A 20,327-nucleotide genomic window follows, 5' to 3' on the forward strand; every position below is an offset into this window, starting at 1 on the left:
CACAGAATGGGAAACCAAAAAAAAAAAGTTTGAATTTTGTGTAATTTAATCTAAATAAAATGGACCTCAAGTCCGATATAAATGAGAGAGGGAGAGAGAGAGCAAAGTTGAAAACCGAAATTTTATGTAAATTTTAAAAAGATAAGGAATATTGGATAATATAGTCTCTTTAAGTTTGGATTTTGTGTAATTTAATCTAAATAAAATGGACCTTGAGTCCATATAAAAATGAGAGAGAGAGAGAGAGCGGGCGTGTGGTGTAGTGTCACATACCAAAAAGATTGTCTAATTACATCTATTATCATATACCACATTCAATTATGTAATCAGGGAAAATACAAGTTCAATGAGCAGCTAACACTGGTTATCTAAATCTTTGAAATCTAGAGAGAAATCAAAAGGCGTACTTCCATTTCTAAGTAAACAAAGAATAGTTGTCATCTACCAATCTCACCACTGTAAAATAACATAGGCTGTGATCAGCAATTTCTTGGTCATCTAAATCTTTCTCCACATATACATACAAAGCTATTCAGATGGACTCATCTGAGCCTCCAACTAATTCACTTTTGCAGAACTAACAAATATGGGGAACATCCTAGGAACCAAGATTTCCACATGCATTACTTACTTATAATATCAAATTTACACATAATTTATCTGTTAATTAATGGAAAAGTATGTGCCCAAATGTTCAGTGTATAAATCAGCCCCTTCCTGCATTGCCATGCCGTTGATTTCTGAAGAAGCTAAGAAGTGCCTGAGCCTGCATGTAATCACAACTAAAAATTTAGACATACCCAAAACCAAAAAGGACTAAAGTTATAACCACTGACAGTGTAAAGAATTCTTATGCTGCCAGTGCAATTTAACCAGTTAATAGTAGGTTACTCTATTTTCCAGTTATTATATTATGTTTGCTATAAACAGTCACCGGTTATTGCTAGTAACTGAACCTGATGGCGGAAAAAAAATATTACACTATCTGTGCACAAAATTTGAAGAAAGAAAATGGATGAAGTTTCTGGCATCAGACCTTTTCCCTTGCTCTTGGGGTGCCAGATTGTGACAACGCCACTAATGGAGGTACAGCTCCTTCCTGGAGAACCATGTTGCAAAACCTGTTACTGTTGGTGCATAGTTGCAAGAGAGCAGCTGCTGCATTCTCTTTACCCCGTGCAGAGCCCAGCTCAACAACCTCAACAAGAAGAGGAATCCCTACTTCCTGACCGATTGCTGCTCTTCCCTCGGGAATGGTTGCAAGATTGGACAGAACAGCAACAGCCTTATCAACCATCCCGGTAGCAGGGTCCATCAAATCTACGAGATACTTTACTGCACCAGCCTGGATAATACGAGCCTTGTTCTCATGCAGTATTGACAAGTTAAACAAAGCTGTCGCTGCATCTTTCTTCCCCCTTGGAGTTCCATTTCCAAATAAATCAACAAGAGGTTTGATTGCTCCAGACCTCCCAATCTTCATCCTGTTATCCTCCATCAGAGAAAGGCTAAAAAGAGTTGCTGCAGAATTTTCTTTAGCCTCGTCGCTCCCGGTCTGGAGGACATGAATCAGAGGTTCGATTGCATCAGCATTTGCAATTGCACACTTGTTATTGTCATTAATGGACAAGTTGAGAAGTGCAGTAACAGCATCTTCCGGTACTTTCATGTCTTCTGAATGAAGTAGGTTAACCAAGAAGCTAATAGCACCACAATTTGCAATCACCATACGGTTATCCATATTATGCTTGGCAAGTAACCGGAGTTCAGCTGTAGCAGTTCTCTGCATTTCAATGGAAGTGCTCTTCAAGTCCTCAACCAACTGTTTAACTTGCTCCTCAAGTTCTGAAAGATCAGCCCTTTTTTCAATCGTAGGGGAAGAAATTATTCTTGGAAACCTATCAGATGGTCTACGCCAGATCGATTGATTACGAGGTCTTGTCTCTAGTGTTAATGGAAATTCTGGCTCCCTTCTAAGGATAGACGCAGCAGGCTTGGAATCCACTACAACATCCCCTGAAGCAACAGCCGCAGCTTCTGACTGCGAGGATAACTTATTTCCATCACCAGGAATTACAGGGGAAAAGTTTGAATTAGCAAGCGTGCTGGGTGCCGAGGTTGTTCTATTATGACCCAGAGGTAACTGTTCATCAGCTGTTAATGTACTATGACCATGTGAACTTATCTCTCCAGAGTGAGCCATCCGGTCTTCACTCTTAATATTTATCCTTTCAACATCAAAAGCAAGTACACTACCAGCAACTCCAGGTAAAGAATCCTCTGAAGAGGAACGGAGATGAGATGGAGATGATTCCTCTCTTTGGCTTACACTTGATGAAATCAAACTCTTTCTTGGAGAACCTAAAGATTGTGCGGAGTCTGGTGACAACGAGTGTTTTTCCCTTGTAAGGGGAAACACATGAGTATCCCTGGATGCAGCAGAGTCTGTGTGTGTTATGAGGGAAGATGGCTGGTTCAAGCTCAAAGACTTCATGGGATCAGGCAACTTTACGTTATTTATCTCGCACCAGTTTGCAATAAGTGCCTTAACAGTGTAATTGGGAATGAGAGTTGTATGTCCCAGAGTTTGCCGTGTCTTGGGGCAAACAGTGAGACCCAGATCAATCCATCTCCTTATAAAAGCCCTCTCATAGGTTTGACCAGAAGCAACAATTACAGGGTCAGTCATCAACTCAAGTGAAAGAGGGCAGCAAAAGTCAGGAGGTATTGGCACAGTGGTACAGCTCTGGGACTGTTTCACAGTGACAAAGCAATCGTGCATATGAGAAACAAGAGTTATCATTTGCTCAATATATTCAACGTCCTCAGTTTTTTCTGCTTGTTCAGCATTCTCTTTCAATTTTTCAAGGGCCACGAGCTCGAGCAAAAGCTCTTCGTTTGAGCTCAAGCTTAGGCAATCAGCAATTTTGGAAAAGCTATCAGAACTGGCTCCCAAGCCTTCCACTTGAGCTTTAATAACCTTTGTAATGGCCATTGATATCAATTCATAATCTACATACTTAATTTTAAGTATGTAGAGCTGCAATCCAAACAAAAGACATCCACCTCAGATATGACGAGAAATCCACAAACATAAATGAAAAGAGAGAGAGAGTAGGGAGGAAGATTTCACAGAAGCGTTAGATCATAGATGAATGCAACTAAAATGTAGAGAGAACAGACACAGAAGCCATGTTCTCAGCACCAACCTCAAGAGTTGTCAAGGTTACATCAGCAGGAAGGCATTTATGAGAAGATTTAAGTAGCTCAAGTATTTCCAGGCTACATGTTCGAATTTTCCCAATCAGTGGTTCAGCTTGCAGAACCTATGGATGATAAAAAATTAAAATATCAGCAAACTAGAGATAAAATAGCTGAAAGTACTGAAAATGTGTTGCATGTTAGTCGTGAAGTTTAGATGAGCTCAAAGAAGCAACAGTTTCTATTTAGTTTAAACCTTTTAATTAGTATTAAGAGCAAACTTTAATAAGATAATCTGCTTATTCAAGACATGAAAGTCATGACAAGAGATAGATCTCCAAACGTACAAAATAAACTTTACTGCACAATGGTTCCCAGGTTTCAAATAGCCCCCTCAGTTCATCAACATATTGAGCAAGCCCAGCAAATGCTTTCAGAAGCAGCTCGCTAGAAGCTGCTTCAACATCAACGATGGAGTCGAGAATCGGCTTTACAAGCTTCAGAATATCCTCAATCTTACAGTAATATCTACGAACCAGTTCACCACTCATGTGATCACTTGATGATAAATGGGAAAAACAGGAGATGTTGTTGAGAAGCACTTTTAACATTGATATCTCCATTTCACCTGATCAATCACAATCAAACTTCTCAGTAAACCAAATCAAGAACATCCAACTAGATTATACACCTGAACTGAATAACATAGGATAAACTGTATAAATTATCTCGTCAATTTACTAGATTTTTTTTTTTTTGGTCAACAAAGGAACTTTTATTTAATATTATGCATCATAGCAAAGCTGCGTTAAAAGTACATAGAGGAGATTGTTCGGCAGTACAAAAACTAGTACAACTATCCGAGACTACAGGTCTACTAATGCAAAGATAAACAAAAATAAATTTACTAAACGTATAGATGGGTTGTAGCTTAATCATTAGCTTTGAATCTCTAGAACTCATCTTTTGAAGGTTCCATCATGGAACAAAATCAGGCTATACCACCAAGTAGATAACATTTTGACAGATTCAAGGTATCACAGAGGCAAAAAAAAAAAAAAAGAGGGAGTGGGGGCAAGGATCGTTGGAGTAATTGGTAAAGTTGATGCCATGTGACCAAGAGGTCACGGGTTCCACGGTTCCAGTCGTGGAAAGAATCTGTTGCAGAAGGCTGCATACAATAGACCCTTGTGATCCGGCCCTTCCCCGGACCCCACGCGTAGCGGGATCTTGAGTGCACCGAGCTACCCTTTTTAAGGTGATTAAGTTTTTGCAAGCCGGTGAATTTCTAACCCGACTTCAGCTTGAAGTTTTTCCATTTGAAAATCACATCTAAAAGAAGCACAAGCTTTCTAATAGGCAATTTCCCGGAATACAGCTGACTCTTATCTTTAACAAACACATCCAGATAAAGACGGATCTAGGATTTGAAGTCCTACAGGGTTCATAGAAGGGGAGCCTTGGAGTAACTAGAAAAGTGTATTGATAGACCGGAAGTTTGGAGACAAGCTTGGAGTCTAAAGGGTTCCAGTTGAGTAACACAGACTGCATACTTGGATTTTAAGTTCATTGACGTTATTCATGTGGCAGATGTAAAAGTGAGGATTAATATGCAAGTCATTTCCAAGAGAAGAAGTTTCAAGAATTTTGGACTCAATAATCCTAGGAAATATGAGATTAACGAGGATGTAACACATCCTATTGGAGCGGTAAGGTGGATGAAATGGATGCTCGTTTTCGTGTTTTGTGTGATAAGAATGTGACACCAAGGCTTAGAGCTAAGGTTTATAACGTGGTGGTTAGAGCAGCTAGGTTGTATGGGGCTATGTGTTGGAAGGTCAAGAACTTTCACGTCCAAACTATGGAAATATCGGGGGGGATGTTGAGATGGATGTGTGGGCATACTAGAAGAGATAAAATTAGGATTGAAAATATCTGATAAGGTAGGACTGGCCTCCATGGTGGTGGTGGTGGATAAGATGAGGACATGACACACTTGTAGCTTATCGAGGATATGACCCTAGATAGAAAGAGTTGGAGATCTATGATTAGGATAGCATGTTAATAGGTAGTCGAGTGGTGTCTGGTTTCCTTATCAGTATTGTTTTTATTACGCTCTGACGATCTTATTCTTCGTTTTTATTGGCTCTTTAGCTTCGGTTACCATAGTATTTTTTACTATTTCCTTCCCCATTTTTTCTCATGGATTCTTCGCTACTGTATTTTTTTACATACCTAATTCTCGATATGCTTTACTTTGAGCTGAGGGTCTATCAGGAACAACCTCTCCACCTTTTTAAGGTAGCTGTAAGGTTACGTACACACCTCCCTCTTCAGTCTCCACTTGTGCGATTATACTAGGCATGTTGTTGTTGTGCATCTTCATCTAACTCTAACCATGCCATTCTGTCGGTGAAAACCTAAAGTCATTGGGAACGCCGTATCTTCCCCCACTATTTACAATTGAGAACTGCTATTTACATGTCCTTAGTGACATTTATATATTTGATCTGACTTTCTTATTATTCTTCTCCAAACTTTCGTTGCAGTCAGAAGTTTAGTAAATGATAATTCATTCAACTTTCACTTGTTAGGGAGAGGAACAGGTTAACGACAGATGTGAGTTTGTAGACACAATTGTATTGGAAATACATGACAATGAGATCTCAATTGAGGGAGCAAAATTATCAAATAGGAAGGAGATAAAGGAACGGATGGATAGCGAATTCTCAATAGAATTTACGCTGGAGATAAAGTTCTAGGATCGGATGACTTCACCTTGGCGTCCTTCTGGAAATGTTTGCACAAGGTTAAGAGTGGCATTATGGAGAAAGTATGTTCTCATGAAATTGGGAGGTTTGTTAAATGTTTCAAAGCTCCATTGACCTCAATCATATTGAAGGATCAAATCAAATAGAAAAAAAACTGACCCATTAGTCTAACAAAAAGTATCTGCAAGATTATTGCCAAAAGGCTCTACATTAGACTAAAGGAGGTTGGAAAAGACACTAAACATTCCATATGCATTCATGGAAGGTCTTAAGAAAAATAGAAATTAGTGCCGTAGACTTTAGTAAGATTCTGAATAAGTGAAAGTGATGCACATCAATTAGAGTTAATTAGAACCAATCAGGGATATTTAGGATCAATAGGACTTTCATTTCCTATTTTACGATGTGTACGACATATTAAGTCTTCAATGGTTGAAGGGACTAATCAAGGTAAAACATTCCTGGCCTTCAATGGTTGAAGGGAATAATCAAGGCAAAACATTCCTGAAACCTGTCTTTGTTTCTTCCACATCATTTTTTTCTCTTCCTGTTTGCAAAAGGATGCAAAAATATACAAACTGCACTTGTAGCTAGTAAAGTGGCAGGATTCTAAAAAATAAAGAACTCATTGAGTACTAAGCAAACTGCACCTTGTGAAGGCATACAATCATATCAGAACCTTTGGATTTTGTGATGGAGAGGATGAGCTTCACAAAAGATGGATCAAGTTTCATCTATCACTTTTAGGCTCTTCAATGGGAAGCCCCGTCGGGTGTTTCCGCTTTGGAGTTCAAGAGGGCTCAGGCAACAACTACTCTTATCTTCTATATTACTTATCTTGGCAATGGAAGTGTTGCAAGGGAATCTTTAGAGCGGTCACAAGTGCCCTGCTAATTTATTTTATTTTTAATTCAGTAATTTTTAACTTTCATTAGTAAACCAGCAAAAAGAGGATGCTGGAGGCAGTTACAACCAAAAAAGATTACCATCACAAGCTATTCAATGTGTTAATAATATCAACAGCTGGAGCTGTCATTTACACCAACTGCAGCCTTATTGTAGCAAAATCTAAGCACAAATATTCAATTTTGTTTGAGCTAGTAAATATTCTTCTTTACTATCAAATATCTGTTGTTTCTTCCCTTCCATTCTATGTTGCTCGGAGTCGAGTGTAGCTACCCGGATATGGCTGCGGACAAGAGGTCGGATTCTTCATCCCATAAATTATTTGATGTGTGCGTATGGAACCGAGTGCGCATACGGGTGCTAGGATATGGATAATCAGTGTGTATTACAACATAAAAAAATGTATATTACGGCATATATAAGTATGTCTCGATTAATAAAAATTATTAAACTAACACTGATAAAAATAATTCTTCATAAATACCTAATATTTATTCATAAGATATCTCACGCAATGGTAAAATGTTCTCATACTTCATATAACTATATCAATATGACATGAGAACCCAAAAATCAAACCAAATATCTAACCAATTTTATACTTCTTGGTCATAGATGTAGTCAAAGATCCAAGGTAAGTTAAAATCCGGTGTGGATCTCACATTTAGACCCAAATCGTGTTGGCTCACATAGGTGAAACAGGGAGTTTGAAGGGTCCAAGAAACATAGCTTCCAATTGCCTACCAAATGGTTGTTAGGGCATTTTCAACTGAGAAAAAGAGACCTTGTGGATGCCCTTTCCTGTTGGAGGAACCGGAAAGCATTACGAGGCGCTAGTTTCGAGGCCTCATAGCTGGTGTAAGGAAGTAGGACAGTGTATGGGTTCATCATCTACTATTCGCGAAATGACACACAATACATTGAACAAAGTATGGCCTTTTACAACGATTGAGGCCTATCTTTAGTCACCCCAAACAAAAATTATACATTGTAAAATCCAGTAACCGGAAGAGTAGAGAAAAGATTAGCAAGTTGAATGTTGTAAGGAGATGCTCATTAAGAAGACAATTTCAAGTATACCTTCCTATTTCACGTCTCGCATGCAAATGCATAATGAATAATTGGAGATGATCCAAAGAATCTCCTGTGACACACAATGAGAAGGTCTAAGAAATTCACTTTGTAAATTCCAATAAAGAGCTGGAGGCTTGGGTATGGACTTGAGGGTTTCGATTCAGCCCTCATGGGGAAATGAATTTGGAGATTTGACAAAACGAATCATGCACTTTTCAAGATAGTTGTTGCTAGCATGTAAGGGAGTATGGAGAGTGGGAAACATCACAATCCTTGGGGAGGTCTTTGCAGGAGCATATCAGCGGGAAGGATGTTTATGGGAAACATCCACTTCAAGGTGAGTAGGGGACAAAGTTAGCTCTGGAAAAGTAGATGGAGTGGTGTGACCTTTCAAATAACTCTTTTCCAGCCATCTTCTATTTTATTTGTTTTGAGAAAGGTAGCAATTTGTATAAATAATCAGCACAAAGGTTGTGTTGGGAGCCATATTTACAAAGCTAAAAAGCAAATTGTGTCTTAGTTCTTCTTACAAGGATTCTAAAACGTCAAGCAAAGATTCTGTACCACCCAAGACAATCTCTTTTAGTCATCTTCTATATTAAACCAAAGAGACGATTCTATTGTACAAGTGAATCTATTTGAGATTTAAGGTTGAAGAAGAACGCAGGATGAGAGATCGGTGAATTTGGAACACTATGTTGTAGTCAATTAGGAGATTTCCCTGATAGACCAAGATCCTTAGAAGCAAATTGGAATTAGGAATATTTATTTTTCATAACAAAGTCATTGTGTTTTCGAATACCAAGTGGATAGATACAATTCTCCTCTACTTGATTGAGGTTCTAGTGCATCGGAACATGCCTGTTTTTCTACTTGGCTAGCAGACGGAGAATTTTCCCATTGTTACGAACATGGAGGAGAAGAGGATGCTGATGCTACATGTGCTATCCATCTGAAGGTATGGGGCCATTAGCTGTTAAAGAATTATTTATAAGTTGCGCCTTCTAAGGGAAGTAGCTCCTTCTATATTATGATTCATATGTTGGGAAAAGAGTGAATTGAAAGAAATGGAGAGGCATCTGAGTTCTGAAGGCATGGAATACTCCTTTTACAAATGATGAGATCCTTTTGATTCTGACCAATAAAAAGAAATGAGATTCTTTTGATTTCTGACCAATAAAAAGAAATGAGATTCTTTTGATTTCTTGTACATTTTCGCCTTACCTATGAGGTTCATGCTACTATAGATGATGGGGTCCTATTTCATAAAGTGGACCTTGAGGTTCTCAACTTTTTGGATGCCACTTGTATACAGGGAGACTCTCCTATTATATCAATACTATTATTTCTCCAAACTGAGGAAAAAAAAAAATTGTATTGGGAGAAGGTATCTTACACTCTTAGGATTCTACACTAACTCTGGTAGTTGTGTAGGCATTTGGTGGCGTTAGTTAACAGTATTTATCAGAATCCTTAGGGGGACAAATGAACATGACATTATCTGCTTACTAAAGTCTGCAATAGCCGAGTGAGTAAGAGACAGCTTGTGATCATAGGTTTCCTTGCAATATACATTTTGGCCTTGGTGTTTATGATTGCTCTAATGAAGTAAATTTTAATCCTTTTAGAATATCTGGAAATTCTTATCCAGCAGTGGATCCTGGGAACCCAATAGCTTTTGCTCAAACCTTGTATGTGTATTAAAATGTCCACCAAATATCTATAAACATTTGATCATGAACCCAAAAAGAGGACAGCCCGGTGCACTAAAGTTCCTGCTATGTACAGGGTCCGGGGAAGGGCCCCACCACAAGGGTGTATTGTACGCAACCTTACCTTGCATTTCTGCTAGAGGCTGATTCTAAGGCTTGAACCCGTGACCTCCTGGTCACGTCAATCAAAACAATGTCATCTGCACATAACATACACCATGACACCTCTCCTTGGATATTCCACGTTAGTTCATCCATCACCAAGACAAATAAATCAGGCTAAGAGTTGATCCCTGATACAACCCCATCACAGCTACAAAGTTATCTAAGCCTCCATCCACTATCCTCACTCGAGTTTTGGCTTCATCATACAATTCCTTAATCACTTGAATTTAAGCTAGGGGTACACCCCTAGCCTCAAAACATCTTGATAGAAACCCCCTAGGGACTTTGTCATAAGTTTTTTCTAGGTCAATGAACGCCATATGTAAGTCCATGTTCCTCTCCCAATACAACTCCATCAAATTCCTTACAAGATGTATGACTTCTCTAGTCGAATGCCCCGCCGTGAATCCAAATTGATTCTTCGTAATAGACACAACCCTCCCCATCCTCATCTCACCACTCTCTCCCAAACTATCGAAGTGTGGTTTAGCAACATGATACCTATATAGTTGTCGCAATTCTAAATATCATCTATGTAATAGGCTAAAATGAAAGAGCATAACTGCGTGCTCTGCAATGAGGAGATACCTAATAAAGTGAAACGTAAATTCCATTGAACAGTCATGAGATGAGTAATGTTACATAGAAGTTAATATTAACCATAACTCCCAATATATTCAAAATATAAATGCGGTAGAAATTTTAATAATGAGATGAATATACGACCATACAAGATTGAACCATTAAAATAATCACATCTGGCAGATGGTGCAAGTAGTACACATAGAAGATAAAATAAAAGAAGGTTTCCTAAGTTAGTCCATGTCCAGCCTCTAGATGCACGAATGAGTAGGCGCAACACTACGATGATTGACAGTGTTAAAATCAGACGAGATTGATCTCAAATCACATGGAAAAAAGTATTCCAAAGAACCTAAGATATTTTTGAGACCTATGCATACTAAGTTAAGAACATCATACAATGGAAACAAAGAATATACATAGACGATATTAACTAGTTAAGATTAAGGATGTTGTTATTGTTTTCTTAAGAAAGGTAATGTTGTATTCATCGGCATTAAGGATATGCTTGAGACCTCCAAAAATTGGTTCCCAACAAAACAGAGAAAACTAGTAAATTCAACGATCCTATAAAGTCTAAAATCTGTGAATCTTCTTTTATCCCTATAAAGTCCATTTGACTCTATCTATTAAGTTAGCTTTTTTTCCGAAGCATTTGTTGTTTCTCTCCTTCCAAATTGACCACCAGATGCATGATGGTATTATACTCCACTTTTTTTGAGATTTGCTTCCCCCCTCTTCTGATCCAACAAGTAAGTAGGTCTGTTGTATGCTCAGGCATAATCCACTCAGTTTTATTGATCCCAAAAATAGATTCCACAGTTGTCACTTTGCAATGAAGGAACAGATGATTATCGGTTTCCTCAGCCTCAGTGCAAAGAGAGCACCAAGAGGCTATCTGAAAGCCACTCCTTTTCAGTCTTTCATGTGTGGCACATGCTCTTCTGGCAACTAACCAAGAGATTTTATCTTGGTTGGCAGCTTATTTTCCCCGTATTTTTTCCAAGGGCCAGACTTGCATCGTTGTTCCTATTTCACTTCCTTGAACATATAGCCTGCTGACAGAAAAGATTCCATCTCTAGGGTGCATCTATCTGATAGAGTCCTGCTCTATTAATAACCATGTGCATCCATTCAGTAATTGCATTAGCTCAGCCACTCTCCCAAATCATTTAGAGGTCTCTTGAACACAATATTCCATCCCTGTTTGATCATACCTCAGCCACGTTTCTTCTGGATTAATGCACAAAGAGGATAGGTCTGGAAATGAGACCATCAAAGTCTCATTTCCAATCCAATTCTCCTTCCAGAATAAGATTTTAGTCCCATTTCCCACCTTGTAAATAAGGGTGTTGTTATTAGACTTACGTGAAGTCTTTTTTTAAATAAGGTATGATTTCATTACTACGGTACCAAGATGGTACAAACACAACAGACCAACTACTATCACAACCAGATCACCTAACTAACCTAGAAATCCACACATTTTCCAATTTTTTCATAACACTTCTTTTGCACTAGAATACACATTTAATCAACATCTTTTTTTAATTCAGAAAATATGCTGTCTTTTCCCTTCAAAGCAGACACTAGCCATACTGTCCATTAAACATTATATGAGGTGTTGTTTCTCATAATTTTCAGGTTAGCAACTTGTACTCCATATTTGCACAAGTATGAGATTTAGAGACCCTCTCTTTTAAATCTTCTATCTAGTTTTATTTTGTTTAGAAACTTGAGCTTTAAAGTCAATATTGCCACCTACACACTTATTGGGAAGGAAAATAGACCTTTACTGAATCCCAGAATTAAGAATTCCTGTTCCATATGATACAGAGAACTCTTGGGCTATTTTATCAGAATGGAGAATACTTTTGGTAAGTTTGAGTCAAGCACACATTCAGCAACCCCGACAACCCTGGTGTAGCTGACTGTTCTCCACAAGTATTTTAGGCAACACTTGGCATGGGAATCATATTCGTTCTCTACAAGTATCACTATCAAGTTCAGTGCCTCCCTTCTCTAACCCAATTTTCGAGACATTTATATGAAAATGTGCTCACTTTTGTTTTAGTGATTAGAGTGTTTGGATTACCGACTTATCCGCCTAGCAACCAGCTACCAAAACCAGCAGAAGTACCCAATAATCCTGCCCACCAAGACTGAGCTTTTGCGCTTAAACTGAGTGCTGTTACAGGGATTTCAACGTGAAATCTCAAATACTCATTCCTATGCCTTAACCACTCACCCAATGTTAGGGACGATATAAACTCACTATTTAGGTTCAAAATTATTATCTAATTGTAGCTTGATACTGTCTGGAGACAACTCTATCCCCAAAATGAATTAAGCAAAAGATGGACATTTGAGACTTCTGAAACATGGAAAGTCGGAAAGGCAAGTAAAATTCTAAGAAAATGTTTATCATAAAGAATCAAACTTTATTACTATTTGGGAAGTTTCCTTCTAACACTCCCTCCTATCAAGCGGGTGGGGCCACGGGTTCCACCCCAAGGGCGGAGGAGAGTGTTGGTTATGCGCTCTGCCAAATTGTTAGCTAAGATATGGAATAAGAGAAACTGAAAACTTTTTGTATTGAATGAATGAATTACAATAGTAATACAAGAGCTGTTTATATACTAGTTCTAACTGCAGTAAAAGGTACACTGATCGGGTATAGAAAAAGAATCTACCACTAGCTCTAACAACCTTGCCACATCAGCAGCTTCTTAACTAACTCTACATTACAGCTAGCATCTAATAAACTAGTAGCTAAATGCTTATCATAGTCATACTCCCCAATACCCCCTTCAAGCTAGGTGGCATGAAGCCATTCTGCAAGCCTAGCTTGGAAATAAGATGAGAATGTTGCGCAGAACCAAGGCCTTTTGTTAATACATCTGCAGGCTGCTCCTTTGTGGACAGATACTAAATGAGGACAAGTCCACCCTGGACCTTCTCCCTAATAAAATGACAGTCCATATCCAAATGTTTGGTACGTTCATGAAACACACAGGATTAGCAGCAATTTGTATAGTAGTTTTACTATCACAAAACAATGGAATAGGTAGAGATAAAGGCATGTCCAGTTCTTTGAACAAACCAGTGATCCACACAATTTCTGCAACAATAGTAGCAAGGCTCCTGTACTCTGCCTCTGCTGAACTCCTGGATATGGTGGACTGTTTCTTTGATTTCCAAGAGATCAAAGAGTTTCCGAACTTGATCATATAACCAGTAATAGACCTTCTGGAGTTAATACATGAACCCTAGTCTACATCACAATAAGCCTGACGAGCACCGTGAGTCTGAGCACTCATGCAAATAGCAAGACCTAGTGCCTACTTCACATACTTCACCACCCTCATAGCTGCATTCATGTGAGATGTCTTTGGAGCATGCATGAACTGACTTAGATGATGTACAGCAAAAGATCGTCAGGTCTAGTAATGGTAAGATATAACAACCTTCCAACTAGCCTTGATATTCACGAGGATCCAGTAGCAAAGGATCAGAAGAATCTCCAATGTGTGTATAAAATTCATGTGTAGTCAACTTCAAATTCATTTCAACGGGAGTGTTGGCTGGTTTGGATTCTCCTAATCCCAAATCAGAAATAAGCTTCAAGGTATATTTCCTCTAATGCATGAGGATGCCTGTTGATTTTCTGGCAAACTCAATGTCCAAAAAATACCTCCAGTCACCAAGATCCTTAATCTTGAAGTTATCTTAAAGGACTTGCTTAGCATTTGCAATGAGTTCCATGCTGCTTCCAGTCACCAGTAGACCATCCACATAGCTCAAAATAACTACAATGCCATCTGCAGTCTTGGTCAATAAAGAATAGTCAAGATGACTTTGTTTGAACCCTGTTGCAACCAGTGCATTAATGAGTTTCATATTCCATTGTCTTGAGGCCTACTTAAGCCCATATAAGGACTTGACCAACCTGAATACCTTAGATTCACATGTCTTGTCATAATGAAACCCCTATGGAAGTGTCATCTAAAATTCTTCTACGAAATCCCCCTGTGAGAAAGCAGTATAAGCATCCATCTACTGAATATGCCACCTCCTAGATGCAGCCATGGCTAGAACACTCCTAACAGTAACCATTTCAACAACAGGTGAGAAAGTTTCCAGATAGTCCAATCCCTCTTTTTGATTGTAACCTTTGGTAACCAACCTTGCCTTAAATCTTTCCACTTCTCCACTAGCCTTATACTTGATCTTATAAACCCTTCACACCCAATTGTCTTCTTCCCAACTAGCAATGTTATGATCTCCCGTGCTTTTGTTATCTTCTAGGGACTGAATTTCTTCTTTCATGGCTTGGATCCATCTCTTATCAGTAATAGCCAGTTGATAGGACTGTGGTTCAGTATCTACTGATATATTTGCAATATGACACTGAAATGGATGTGATAAACCGGTGTAATCAATATTGTCTATGATTGAATACAAGCACTGAGGTGACTCTCTTGGTGCCTGTGATGAAATCCTTTTGCCAAATAGGTGGCCTATTAGTCCTGTTAGACCCTCCTGCCTTAACAGGACATTGACCTTTGTATGTCTATCACAGGTGTAGTGGGCATCTCTTGATTAGAAGAGGAAGAATGATCTTGCACTATAGGAGGTAACTTATCTGCTTCTATTGGAGGTGAAAAAACTTGTGTGGTCTCATCATAAACTGGAAATACATTTGTATGTAAGATGAATGTGTCTAAACATTGACTAGCATCCCAGAGTGGATCAGTATTCTCCATGTCCAAACAATTCTGGAAAGGAAAAACTGTTTCATCAAACACCACATCTCTGCTAATGAAAAGCATGTGATGCTTAAGGTCATAAAGCCAGTAGCCTTTTTGTGTTTCACCATACCCCATCAAAACTGACCTTGTAACGCTTGGACCAAATTTATCAGACTTGATTAGGTTGGTAGCATGACATAAGCACCCAATCACTCTCATATAAAACAAGTCAGGTGGTTGCATATACATCAACTTAGAAGGTGATTTGTTGTGTAGTATTGTGGAAGGAATTCTATTGATAATGTGAACGGCACTAAGAATACACTCACCCCAAAATCTGATTGGTAGATGACGTTGAAATCTTATTGCTTTTGCTGTTTCCAATATATGCTTATGTCTTCTTTCCACTACACCATTGTGCAAGGTGTGTGGCCAAGAACTTTGACAAATTATCCCATGAATTTTTGAACAATTCACAACATTGTGAATTAAAGAACTCTCCACCATTATCGGATAAAAAGCCCTTAATTTTCTGATCAAATTGAGTATTAATCATCACAAAAAAATGCTTTAAGATAGTAGAAACATCATATTTAAGATGCATCAAAAAAATCCAGGTCCATCTAGAGTAATCATTAACCATTATAAGAAAAAATCTCATTTTATCATGTGTAGCAGCTTTATATGGTCCCCTACATCCAAATGTGTCAAATCAAAACATCTTGTACTTCTATTGTAACAGGTGGGAAATAGTAGCCTAATCTGTCTTGCCAAGGTACATACCTGACAGTTAGGCAGAGTAAAAGAATTTTTATTATTGAACAAGTCTATCTTCCTAAGGATAGCCAAAGGTATGTGGCCTAATCTCTTATGCCGTATAGCTGCTTCTGCTACTTATACTCCATTGCTGTTGGAATTTCAAGATGTATAAACCATCTACCTCTTTACCAATCTCCTTCACTTCTCCACTGAAGAATGACAAAATCAGGAAAGAAAGTGGCACAACATTGTAATTCCCTAGTCAATTTGGATACTGAAAGTAGATTAAATTTGAAATTTGGCACACACAACACATTATCAACTACATCACCTCCTGGAAAATTTGCATTTTGTGTGATAACGGCTGAAGCACCGGTAGGAAGTTGTGCTCTCTGGTTTGGTAACTGTCAGTCCATGATGTAAAAAGTGATCATGATTAACCATATGATTTTTAGCACCACTATCCACTAGCCATTCTAGATCTTTTTCCATGTTATGATAACAAGAGGTACCAACAAAAATACCTGCTACATTTGCACTTGATTCATGTGTGACAGGCTTGTTCAACATGTGATGAATTTGGTTTTACTGAGATGGATTGAAATGTGGAACTGCACCACCTCCAAAAGCATATTGCATTCCACCAGAGCTACCATGACAGTAATTCCCACTATTGCTTGCATGCTGCACTCTGCTATTACTTGTGTGCTGCATAAAAGGTTACACATCTCATTTCCATTAGCTTCATATTGCGTGAGATAACCAGAAATTGGATGTCCATCATCACTCTTGAGCGGGGGCCAGAATGCTGCATCTGTGATGTAATTGCAGGTGCAATAGCAGGTGTTAATACAGCATTACCCTTCTTTCCATGATAGTCTACGGGATAACCTATCAATTGGTAATATATAACCTATCAATTGGTAACATATCTCCTGAGTGTGACCCTGCAGTGTGTACAATATTTCAATTTGTTACAATTCCATCTATTGTGACCTTTCATATCACAATGATCACAATACAGAAAACCTCCTTTTAGGCCCTTACGCAATTGATTTCCTCGTCCACCAGGTCCTTGGCCTTTAAACCCTTGAGGCCTAAAACCACTACCAGTAGGTCTGTTGGCGAACAAAGCAGTAGGATCATTCATTTCATCAATGACATAGCCTCCACTCAAATCCTATTGACTCTCATTATAATATTGATTTACACTTGGGGAGGGATTCATCATGACAATTTGGCTTCGTGCTTGCCCTTAACCGTCATTCAACCCCATAAGAAATTGCAACAATCTCTGTCTACTCATGCCATCACCATATTCCTTAGATATTTCCGAAGCACAGCCAAGGTGGTACAATAGAGTCATACTCAACCCAAAGGTCTTTTTAATTTCGAACAATACACAGAAATAGGGGAAACACCTTGAACATGAGTAATTATGGCTTTATGAAGATGAAAACTGCGCGACATATTCACTTTATCGAAACGTTCCTTCAAATCCTTCCATACCAAACATTTGATCAAAACAAAATACCACTAATTAGGTCTTTACTTACATTGTTGATTAACCGTGAGAGAACCATTGTGTTACATCGATCACACTACAATTTCTCCGATTCATCGTTGAAATCATCCCGTGTAATGCTCCCATCGATAAAACCTAACTTGTTCTTCATCAAAAAATTCAATTGCATGGCTCGACTCCACGAGGAGTAGTTTTCCATTCCTGTGAGCTGAATACCAATCGGTACAAAGGATAGTTATGGTCGATCTTCGGCGCCATTGTTCTCCGGCAAATCCATAGCAAAATTACCAGGAAAAAAATTGTGCAATCGAAGGAAAAACATCCGAAATCAATATATATTGTTGTGATACCATGTTAAATTGTTAGCTAAGATATGAAATCTAGCTAATTCATAAGGAATAGAAGAGAGAAATCAGAGTATTTGCGGAAGAGAAACTGAAAACTTTTTGTATTGAATGAATGAATTAAAGTTGTAATACTACTACAACAACAACAACAACAACAACAACAACATACCAGTGTTCCCACAAAGTGGGGCCTGGAGAGGGTAAAAAGTCCGCGGTTCATATCACTACCTCAGATGAAGTACAGAGGTTGTTTCTGATAGACCCTCGGTTCAGGACAGATAACAGTATAATCAAACAAACAAATGAAACATAAAGGCACACAACAAAAATGGGATATACACCGCTAGATAATAAAGAAAACAAGACACCCACAAGGTAATACTATAAACTACCTATTCGAAAACAAAGACATCACCGAAACACCGCAAAGAAGCAACTACAGGCGAAGACACAAGCAAAAGTACATTACCTACCGTTGTAATACAAGAGCTGTTTATATACTAGTTCTACCACTAGCTCTAACAACCTTGTCACATCAGCAGCTTCTTAACTAACTCTACATTACGGCCGGCATCTAATCAACTAGCAGCTATATGCTTATCATAGTCATACTCCTCAATAACAATCCAGTTGTAGCTTTACTTCAAACTCAGAATTTGACGTAAAAAATTCGTTGAACATGTATAGATTATTAATTTAAAACCCAGTTACTTAAAACGAACAAAATCTAGAACCCATAAGCTTCCAATCTTGACTCAGCCTATGGTCCGTTCCACCCTAATCTCTACCGCAATCAACTACTGCTCTACGCAACCTCTAAATCCTCTACCTTCTACTTCCCAACATGGGTTTGAACTTGCTCCCCAAAATTTAAGCAAAATCTCAACAAAAACAATGAAGGGAAATAAGCAAGCATCATCATAGTAAGAAAGACTTGCAAATATTCGATGAAATTGCAGGTAAGTGCTAGGATCCATTTAAATTACTAGGATCCATTTAAATTACACGAAAATAAGCATGGAAGTTAAATTAAAAAAAAAAATTCAAACCTGATGTTCTTCCCTTTTGACCAGAAGAACGAGGTTCGAAATGAAAGAAGATGAAGAGGATTGGTTGAAATAGAGGACCTAATTGATTCCACCAACCCAAATAATCAACGCGTTTTGAGGAATTTTAGTAGCTCAACTTGAAGAAAACTGTCAATTCTGGCAACTTGGAACCCCAAATTCTTCTTTATTTGGCTGAATTAGAACCAGATTAGAGGTTAGCAGGTATATAGAAGGAGCAAGGATGTCTACACTTGGGGGGTTGGAGTTTAGCTTCTGATCAATATTGCTGGTGTTCGAAAATGGAGACAGACCAAGCCCAGTTGTAATACAGTAATTAATAAATGAACATTTTTGCTTTTGCTTAACAAAAAGAAGGGATTTAAGGTCGATTTTATATGTTTTGGAATTTGTGGAAAAATGTTTTTGACTTACCGGTTGTTTGGATGGTGGTTTTCGAGAAAAATGAGCCATAGACCCTCCCAAGTCTGGGTCCCACAATATTCCAAGTGAAAAAAATAAAGTCGATCGAACAATTGAGACTATATTAGTTGTCTCAACAACTTCGCACAGTTGTTGAACAGTTTCGCACAATTGTCGAATAACTTCGCACAGTTGTTGAATAACTTTGCGCAGTTGTCGAACAACTTTGATAGTTGTTGAACAACTTCGCAAAGTTGTCGAACAACTATCAAAGTTGTCAAAGTTATTGGAACGAAAAAACTTTAAAAAAAAACTCAAAAAACGTTTGCCCTTCCGTCTAATTTTAAAAACTTGAAGGACTCTTACTTAATAGGGAAACTTGTTTGTCCCTTTTAATTCAAAGTCCCGTGGTTTTCTGCTAATCATGTTTGTTTTTTATTGTTTTCTAAAAGACATAGTATGGCATGATAATCTTTCATGGTTTGGGAACCATAAAATTGCCCAATTTTTAGAACCACCTATTTGGTGGTTTTCCATGATTTTCTTATTTATCTTTTCAATTATGCCCTCATATAATATTTTCTAATTCTATTTTACCTTTTACCCCATATTACTTACAATCCTAATATCTTATAATTTTTATGCACAACTCCTCTGTTATTTTACGTTCTCCTCTGGATGCTCCTGTTCCTCCTCCGATCGATAACATAACTTTGATTCCTTTGGATTGACAAGATTTTACGTCAGAACTCACGTTAATACATCCATTTGGAGTGTATGGATCACATTGCCTGCTAGATTGAGCATCATGTTTCGACCACTACCAAATGTTGAGAGAAATGTTATGTTCACAAAGTCATAGTTCCATGTAGCATAAGTGTCGGCTAGTGTCCTTTCATTGTCATTTTGTCCCCAATAGATAGCAATTCCCCCTGCTTCAAACCTTGTTGCAAGTGCTTAAATAAACAATATTGGGACATAATACAGAAAAAATGAAGTCTTGATTGCCATGTTCTAATTGGTTTTCAATATGATCTTTGATTTTGTTCTTGTTGGAATAATGCA

At 38.2% G+C, this 20,327-nt stretch overlaps 1 protein-coding gene across 2 annotated transcripts; it reads right to left on the bottom strand.

Moving 5' to 3' along the window:
• Positions 1-390: 390 nt before the first annotated feature.
• LOC107876957 (U-box domain-containing protein 4) lies at positions 391-17,375 on the bottom strand. 2 transcript variants are annotated; one of them, XM_047407205.1, is made up of 5 exons: positions 16,446-17,375; positions 3,549-3,829; positions 3,210-3,326; positions 1,037-3,040; positions 391-766 (listed from the first exon to the last, which is right to left on the bottom strand). In XM_047407205.1, exons 1-5 carry the CDS (start codon positions 16,489-16,491, stop codon positions 707-709), a joined length of 2,508 nt encoding a protein of 835 aa, XP_047263161.1. In that variant the 5' UTR covers positions 16,492-17,375; the 3' UTR covers positions 391-706. The 2 variants fall into 2 exon arrangements, with proteins under 2 accessions (XP_047263161.1, XP_047263166.1); XM_047407210.1 differs by lacking the exon at positions 16,446-17,375 and adding an exon at positions 6,623-6,755.
• Positions 17,376-20,327: the final 2,952 nt, after the last annotated feature.

Source organism: Capsicum annuum, chromosome 1, assembly GCF_002878395.1.
Source record: "Capsicum annuum cultivar UCD-10X-F1 chromosome 1, UCD10Xv1.1, whole genome shotgun sequence".
Taxonomy (NCBI): Eukaryota; Viridiplantae; Streptophyta; class Magnoliopsida; order Solanales; family Solanaceae; genus Capsicum; species Capsicum annuum.

What these genes read in the sequence shown, in the direction of transcription:
- LOC107876957 (XM_047407205.1), bottom strand. Translation starts at nt 16,491, where the DNA reads ATGTTGAACAAGCCTGTCACACATGAATCAAGTGCAAATGTAGCAG. An exon ending in TAACCTTGACAACTCTTGAG is followed by an intron (nt 3,041 to 3,209) that starts GTTGGTGCTGAG and finishes TTTGGATTGCAG; the next exon opens with CTCTACATACTTAAAATTAA. An exon ending in CCCCAAGAGCAAGGGAAAAG is followed by an intron (nt 767 to 1,036) that starts GTCTGATGCCAG and finishes GATTACATGCAG; the next exon opens with GCTCAGGCACTTCTTAGCTT.